Raw genomic sequence first — 8502 nt, forward strand, 5'->3', positions numbered from 1 at the left:
CTCTGCTTTACAGAACCTTCAAAAGAAGTATCTTGCTTCATTACATGGCCAGCTGGACTTGAGCAAAATGCACAAAGAACCCGATTTCTAAACTGAATCTAAACTAAAATCCCTTTAGTTTAGTACTCACAAGGTTTAGGCTACATTGATATGGAACCTCTAAAAAGTTCCTCTTTGCCAACTTCCAATTTCCAACTCCTCCTCAGAGCAGAAATAACATGCCTAGAGAGTACTGCCACTATTTGTATTTTATTAGATACATTTCTAAGCAACTGATTTCCCCCAGTAAGAGCCTTTATTGTTTATTTTCTAGACAGAAGGGGCTCGAGGTCAGGAATTCATCCAGAAGAACATGTTCTCCGCCTGCAGCAGCTCCCATTAAGGTATGTTTGAAAAGCCTCTGTCAGCAACCCCAGCAGGACAGGGGTCAGTTTTCTGTTCAAACCAAGGTGCTGAAAGAAAATCATTGCACTTAAGTGCTCTGGTACCTCCACTAGACCTCTCAAATCCAGCCCAGCCTTTCAAAATTTCCAGGAAATCCATATTTAAAATGTTATCCTATCAGAAAAAGTTCAGGGTTCACTGTTTTCTAAGACACGCTCCCAAAGTGAAACACAACACACAGGGACAAATGGGAATCCAGCACAGCCCTCAAACAGGGAGGAGAACTAGAGCCAGGCAGACGATCTCCCCTGCTCAAGTTTAAGTATTTCCAAATTGACCAAGTCTCTGCCTGAAGATTCCTGGCCCATCTCAGGCCATCTTAAAACACGAGAGTGGAAAAGCAGCTTCTTGGCTGGCTTTACTTGGCCGCAGAAGCACATTTCAACAACTTGTGACGGCACCCCAAGTTCTCAGCTGGACCCAGTAACAAGTACTTTTTCACTGCTCAGGTGTGCGTATAAAAGCGTGGGTTCCCTGCAGGAAGACAGGGTACTTGGCACAGGGAAATGTGTTTTCCTTCCCCACCCTTCAAGCCTAAAAGGACCAGGTATTATTAAGCCTCAGAGCACACAGTACAATACTCCACATTTTCATAGGGATTTGAGTACCAGGGGTTCTGAGGGCTGGAAGATTTCATTCCAAAGCCAAATCCCTATAAATAAGGCAGCAGCAGTCTTTTTCATTCTTCCTTGAAACAGAACTAGGGGATTACATTAAGTAAAGCAGGTTAAAAAATGTTATTTACCACTACTCTAATTGCAAAGTTAATTAGGCAGTCAGATTATGAGCTGGCGGCTTGACAAATGAGTCCACAAAGCTCAGCTCCTTCAATAAAGGAACATATGGATGTGTGCACTCACCTTAACCATGAAACAGGTTTACACAGGCTTCTTACCCACAGCCCAGAGGATAGATGTGTGCACCAAAAATTGATCAAAACCATCACAATGCCACTGATGAAAAGCTGCAATCCCTTATCTCAATTTTCTGTGATCCCTCAAACTTGAAAAACGGAGCAAAACCCCTCACTCAGGAGAGCAGCAGCTGCTGTTGCTGAGTGCTACACTGAGCTTCAAAGGAACAAGGTATTTTATTTACTGCTGGAAATCAGATCAATTAAGTGCAGGTAGATATCTACATATAGATATAATGTATATCAAGCGAATCAAGGAGGAGTCCTGCTGCCAGCTGGCCACAGGGCTGCACAAAGGGAGGGCTTTGCAAAGACAACCAGGGATTGTCCTGACACCTGCCCGCTTCCCTTGGGCGTCCTCAGCCACAAAGAGGGAGCAGCGAGCAAGTTCTGTCCATTATTTTCAAGCTCAGCAGTGTTCAACACTGGGCTACTTCAAAGGGGCCCGGCAGCGAGGTGGAAAAGCAGTGTACACTGCGAAGGACAGGCTGATTAAGTTCTGAAACAGCACCAGGATGAAAGATAGAGGAAGAAAAATGTTTTAATCCCATGCCTGCTTGCCCTGGATTTCAGAACCTGGCAGCCCCACAGCTGACAGGGGCTGGAGCACCCCCCTGTGTACAGCAGCACGTTCAACAGCACTTCAGCCCTTTTTTCTTTCCAGAAACCATGGAACCGTGCCAAAAACCACTTTGCCCTCGAAAAAAAATTCTTGCACTTCAAGGAATCCACCCCAGTAACTCGGCTTTGGGTGAAGAGTTTGGATCCCTCACTAAAACACCTCCACAGAACAAGCAGGTGGCCTGGCAAGGTGCCAAGTTCCCTGGCAGACAGCAGCACTCCCCTCCAGCACCCTGGAAGAGGTGTTGGATCACAGTGACATCTCACTCCTCCATGGGACACGGACCAACTCCTTTCTCCTGCAGTATTTCAGGCTAATAAGCAGAGGGATGTTAGGACCTCCTTTCTAAAACCTTAATTCTTTTATTACTACTGGCTTTGGATCATTTACTTACCATTTCTTTGTTTTTAGCAAAGCCAGAACAGGAAGCAAACAGAAGAGGTGGTGACACAGTTAAGCCAAACAGAGCTCTAGATCACGTTACTTCAGTGATTCGGTGCCATTCACAAAGAATCCTGCACAGGCTTTCTCGAGAGCGTGTTTCTCAGACAACACAGCAACAGGTTTTTCTGATTTCTCCTCCAGAAACCCTCCTCAGCCCTTCCACAGCCCACCTCATTCGACCTGAGACAGCTCATTACATTTTTCTTTGATCGTTAATCCCAAATTAAGAAGTGTGCAGTGTGTGCTCTCCCAGCCATATGCACAGAAAGGGATCCCAGCCAGGATATTTCACCAGTTTGGAGTTCTGTCACAACAGAACCCATTCAGGGGACTTGTACTTCACTCATTTCAGTTCCCCAAGTTCATGCTCCCTCCTAAGTACCTGCAGTATTCCAACAACCCTCTTCCAGAGTCAAATAATGCTGTAAGAAATCCATCTCCAAAATACATTTGCTGGAGGAACCTTACTCCCTTTTAACTGGCACTGGCAGATCTCAGGTGTGGTTTTGTAAGATAAAAAGTGTGCAAAACGAACATAAATAAATGGAGAACTGCAAATCTAACACAGCCAAGTTCCTGCACTGAACATTCCCTCAGAGCTGTACGGAGCACCAGCTCCCTCTACTGACACCTTCCCAGATAAAAATTCACTCCACCTTTGCACCGACTTTTCCCAACACCTTCAGCAGAACCAAAATGACAATATGACATTCAGAGAAACCCATAACACCCTTCAAAAATCTAGAAACCATTTCCTACCTGTGATGCAGACCTGGAAAGGGCTTTATCACATCAATTCTGACCTCCTCGCCTGTGGGTTTTGAATTTTTAAGACACCATTAGACGAGATGCTTTTTGCTGCTTGCTTTGACTCGCAGTTTCACATATGTTTTTCTTTTTGGTACAAGAATATCCTGCCAGCATCCAGATGTAACTCTGACACTGATGCTCTGAGATTCATAACCAGATGGTGAAAACATGCCCACAGGTAAAGGGCAGCGTTATTAGTACCGTGACATCTGCACTTTTTCTCCAAAACCGCTGCTTTTAGTCAGAAACTCTATCTCAGCCCTATCTGTTGAGTTTCACTAAGCTACCACCACAATTCAAATAAATGCTTCCAGTTCTGCATTAAAAATTCCAATCCCCATTTTTTGTTAGTTTACATCAAAATATTAACTTGGAATATTAAAAAACTTAAACAAGTATTTCATGACCACTTTAACAAAAAAACCCCACACAGCCTCTTTACCTTTAGGACTTACAGTAAAAAAGAGGCAGGCTTATATGAGTCACATTTTATTTAACACTCACCTGCACAGCTCCTTACAGTAATTCAGGAGACAAACCTGGATTATTGGACTGCTGTAGCTGCAAAACAACCACCCTTGAAACAAAGCTTCCCAATGAAGACACATCTGTGCAGACCAGTACCCTCTCTGTGGCCTTCAGTGCTTTATTTGGGAAATAAATACACAGCAAATAAGTACATCTCAGTAAAACAGCACTGCTTCGCTCCTGAGACAGCTCTTCCTGCAGCTCAGGGATGTCACTTCTTAAAGCTGTACTTGGCAGCCAAGGCAGCCACAAGGTCCCTGTAAGGAGTATCCGAGTCGGATTTGGTCCTTGGAATGCAGCAGAGTCGTCGGAAGGCGGGCGAGCGCAGCAGGAGGTTGTGGGAGAGCCCCACGAGGCTGGAGGACAGCCAGTACAGCGCCATGGACTGCAAGGAGACAAACAGAGCTCGCTCAGCTCCCTGGACTGAGGAGAACACCAGCTTTAGGCAGCTCTTCCCGAAGCACAGCCATGGGCTACCCCCAGTTACTGACAGGAATAACTCACCTAAACCACTCCTCCTCTCAACAACAACAATGGCTTCTGTGTCAAATGTAACTGTCTGTGTCTCTCAACTCTTCTGGGCAAAAGTGTCATCTACACTGAGGCTTGCAGTTCATAAATTAAGGCATGTTAAACTTGTTTCAACTTCTGTATTCCAGACTATAAACTGATGAGAAAACAACCAGACACTTTGTTTTTGCTAAGAATATTCTGCAGTAGAACACCTGGTAAAAATGAGAAGTGTTTGAAGAAAACTCTGAAACATGTCCCCATTTAAAACTAGCCTGATTTCTTCTTTCACTTAAACTCTTGCCTATGTGACTTTATACATAAAGTTTTCCTCTCAGTTTTGAGACCACACAAAGGACATTAAAACTTGCTCTGAACATCCTTCCAACTTGCAAATTCTTCCCTCTTGGACAAAAACATTCCAAAGGCAATGATGAATTTAAACACGCTTGTAGACAAAACATCTGATGTGTTTTTAGGCAAACAGCAGCAGAAATAGAAATCCGTGAGGCACTTGGGCTGCCCTTTAGGCACCACAACACACCAGTCATGGGTGAAGAGCCACCAAAGTCACGTCAGTACTTACGGAGGGGACTGTGGCAGCCACAGGGATCATCGCCACGGACACCACGCGGAACAAATTCGTCACAAGCTTCTGGAACCTGGACACTTGCATTTTTTTTTGCGAAGAAAAGATCTGAAAGAGGAGACACTCACAGTTATAAACAGGTTCTTTTTGAAACGACCAAGCCAAGGGTTAACACCCAGAAAGCTCATTAGAACATCCTTCTAAGAGAAATTTCAGTCAAAACTAAATTTTACCCTGGCTCAAGTAAATCTGAGACACGTCACATCACAATTTGTCGTCTCCGAACAAGACACCGACACATTCAAATGCACAGAACAAAGAGGTTATTTTTAAGTTCTGCCCAGTGCATTTAAAGCAGTGATAATCTTATGTTTTAGAACTGGGTAATATTGTCTAAAAATTCCATGAAAAGAGTTATCCCTTTGCAATCACTGTGTTTATTCCACTAACGTACCTCCACTATCAGCAGATTCACCAGCCCCAGGGAAACGGGCAAAATCCACGTGGAATCAGGTGCCGTGAGGTCTGTAAACCACAGTGCTCCTCCTGATGAAAACTGCTCTTGAACTACAACAACAATTTAAGGCAAGTACAGAACTGAGTAGGATTTGCTGCCTCAAGTGAGCCAGAACCGTCCCATGCATTACAATCCAACCACACAACTTTCTAGGTACATTTTAGCTACGTGATAAATGCTGTTAAAGCAGAAATCTGTGGTTCAACAGATTTTAACAGTCTGCTATCAAGACAAGTGAAAACAGGTAGGAGATAAAAGCTGAGAGCCAGCTTAGCTCCCAACAGCCACTGAGAGGTAAACCCGGGGTAAAAATTACTTTGATCTCAACCACCACTTTACAAGTCAATGAGCAAAATAAGAATGCAGTAACCTATAGTGTTTATTTCATGTTTTTGAAATAATTATATATAATATACATATATATAAATATAACAATTATATTTTTATTACTAAATGCATAACTAGCTACGTTTTTGTTTAGAAGAACAAACTATAAACTCATCTCTAAAGAAAATATATATAATTTTTTTTATTTAAAAACCATCACACATTCACCTTGTCTATAGTACTTCACAAGGAAGAAAAATAATACAGATTAACAGTGAGTGTGCCGTGGCATGGGTAATATTACTTGCTAAATAGGATTATCAGGCTATATTAAGTTTAAAGCTAAGTTCAAACTATGTTAAGTTTAAAAACTCAGTAGCTGACTTTTTATATCAGCTGATACATCCAGTTCAAGAGGCTGTGTTCTGTAACCAACAGAGAGCCTGTGAAAACAGTAAATGAGTAAAACGTGACAACGAAAGAAGCCACCTGTGCACGTTAATCACCTTGTGAGCCCACGGCACCGACGCTGCAGTTGCGCAGAGCCAGGGACACGCAGACCCACATGGGGATCTGCACCCACACCAGCAAGGTGGCTTTGAAGGGGTGGCAGTTGTCCCGAATGTACAGCTCTGTAACAATCCTCCGCAGGTTCTTCTTGAAGTGGAACCTTCGAGAGAGAAAAGCAACAGCTCGGAGCTTTAAAACAGATAAAGGCTGCAAGGGAAAAGAGCAAATGAATCATAGGAGGGGAAAGAAAATCTAAGCTTCGGGCACAACGGCAGAATCTTTGTGGGCTGTTCCCTCCTGCCACCCCTCGCTCTGGAATGGGTTTGTGAGCTGTGTACAATCCCCCTCGTACCTGGCCACCTTTTCAGACCAGCCCAGCTGCTTTCCTCGCACTGAAACCTCATAGCGAAGGCGCTCGGCAAGTCCTTTAATCTCAGGCTGCAAGTTTTCCAGCTAGCTAAAGAAAACGAGAAATCTTTGGGCAAAGTTGCAGGCAACAGCCACTTCTTCTTCCCTCCTCTGTTATTAATTATCCCTATGTAATTAAAAACCTGTACAGACATTAACCGTATTCATTGCCACTCTATAATATAACTTAACAACTGTACAGATATTAAACATATTAATTACCACTGTGTAATTTAATACCTGTACAGGTATTAAACACGCCTGTGAACGACAGGGCATCTTGTGAATGTCTTGCAGACAAGGCAAGTGAACACCTTTTATCTTTAAACAATATAACCACGTGAAGATAACAGTGGCAAGTGTAACAGTGACAAGTATTTACAGTAACAATCCAAGATACTGCTACATGAAGCGAAGACAGAATTTTATTAGATTTTATACGTTTTCAAGAAGAAAATTGTTTCTATCCCAACTGAAATCAGGGCAATTCTTAACAAGCATCTTTTTGCCTTCATTCAGGACTTGTGACCAGCTACTTTACTTACAAAGACCCACCAACTTCAACGCCACCTCAATGGTAATCAACAAAAATGCTTAAAACCCTCCGAAAACCGGCGGAACAAGAGAATTGTTACGTTTATTCCTCGCCCCCCTCACCCTCTCCCTCACAGCCCCTCCCGTCCCTCAGAGACCCCTCAGCCCACCCCTCATAGCTTCCTCTGCCCCTCTGAGCCCCAAAAAAGCAAAACTCCCCAAAATCACAAGACCCGCTGCAGTAAATGAACTGTTATTAAGAATTGTTTAAAAGACGCTTATTTCCACGCCCCCTCTCTTCCCCCGCCCTCAGCGCCCCGACCTTGGCGAGCAGCCGCCCCTGGTGCGCGGCCAGCGGGAGGGTGACGGCGGTGCGCAGCAGGGCGGCCCCGCCGGCGATGGCGGCCCACCAGGGCAGCCCGGTGGCCGCCTGCAGCGCCGCCAGCCCGCCCTCGGCCCAGTGCACGGGCTCGGAGCTCGCCGCCCACTCATACCAGCCGCCGTCCCCTCCGCGGCCGCCCGGCCCTGCTCCGGCCGCCGCTGCCGCCGCCGCCGCCGCCCGCGGGGCCCGCGCGAGCCGCCACATGGCCAACGGCGACCCCACACCCCCAGGTGTGCGCATGCGCGGCCCGCCCAAGGGCGGAGGGCGCGGCCCGCCCAAGGGCGGAGGGCGCGACGCCGCGGCCGCCATGGCGGGTAAGGGCAAAGGGAAGGGCAGCCCGCGCCGCTGTGCCGCCACCCTCACGGGAAAGAATGGCTGCCCCCTCCCTGACCTACATTTCCTCTCCTTCGCTTCGTACCCACTACTCCTTGTACAATTCCCCAGGAGTCCCGCGCCGGCTTCCCTGCAGGCCCCTTCAGGTACTGGAAGGTGCTGCCAGGTTCTCCAGGCTGAACAGCCCCAGCTTTCTCAGCCTGAAAACTATATTCATTAATGAGCAATTACTCATTCCACACCAGCGGTGTTCTCCTGCCCAGCCAGGTTCTGAACTGTGTCTGCTCACCTCCTGTGTAGCAAGGAGAGGTCTAAATACCCCTTAAAACCACACACTCGACACCATGTTCTCCTCTCCATGTTCATCAGAACCCCGGTTGTTCCCTTTTCTCAAATAAAGAGCACCTGCCAGCTCCCAAAAGAGCATGTTCCTTGGTTTATTGGACAAATAAAAAGCATTATTATAGTGTGGAAGAATTAAAAAAAAAAAATATATCTGAGAAAAAAAAAAAAAGGTCCAATTCCCTCCACCCAGGATTTCCCACTGTCCAGCCACAGTGGTGGCACCAAGCCTGTGCTGCCCCAAACATGGAGTGAGCTATCAGGTCAACAAATACTCTGGAATTCAGTC

The 8502-nt window shown here is 45.8% G+C and overlaps 1 protein-coding gene across 1 annotated transcript; it reads right to left on the reverse strand.

Annotated features, from left to right (window-relative positions):
* Nucleotides 1-3844: 3844 nt before the first annotated feature.
* On the reverse strand, nucleotides 3845-7742 carry LOC108508829 (mitochondrial inner membrane protein COX18). The gene is made up of 6 exons (XM_017837930.1): nucleotides 7479-7742; nucleotides 6567-6667; nucleotides 6211-6374; nucleotides 5315-5427; nucleotides 4858-4968; nucleotides 3845-4146 (listed from the first exon to the last, which is right to left on the reverse strand). Exons 1-6 carry the CDS (start codon nucleotides 7740-7742, stop codon nucleotides 3973-3975), a joined length of 927 nt encoding a protein of 308 aa, XP_017693419.1. The 3' UTR covers nucleotides 3845-3972.
* Nucleotides 7743-8502: the final 760 nt, after the last annotated feature.

Source organism: Lepidothrix coronata, unplaced genomic scaffold (genome assembly GCF_001604755.1).
Source record: "Lepidothrix coronata isolate B3197 unplaced genomic scaffold, Lepidothrix_coronata-1.0 Scaffold318, whole genome shotgun sequence".
NCBI lineage: Eukaryota > Metazoa > Chordata > Aves > Passeriformes > Pipridae > Lepidothrix > Lepidothrix coronata.

Coding starts and splice junctions, on each gene's coding strand:
- LOC108508829 (XM_017837930.1), bottom strand. CDS start 7,742: ATGTGGCGGCTCGCGCGGGCCCCGCGGGCGGCGGCGGCGGCGGCAGCG. Junction 4,969..5,314: donor TGAATCTGCTGATAGTGGAG/GTACGTTAGTGG, acceptor CTCCTCTTTCAG/ATCTTTTCTTCGCAAAAAAA. Junction 4,147..4,857: donor TGGCTGCCACAGTCCCCTCC/GTAAGTACTGAC, acceptor GTCTCCTTGCAG/TCCATGGCGCTGTACTGGCT.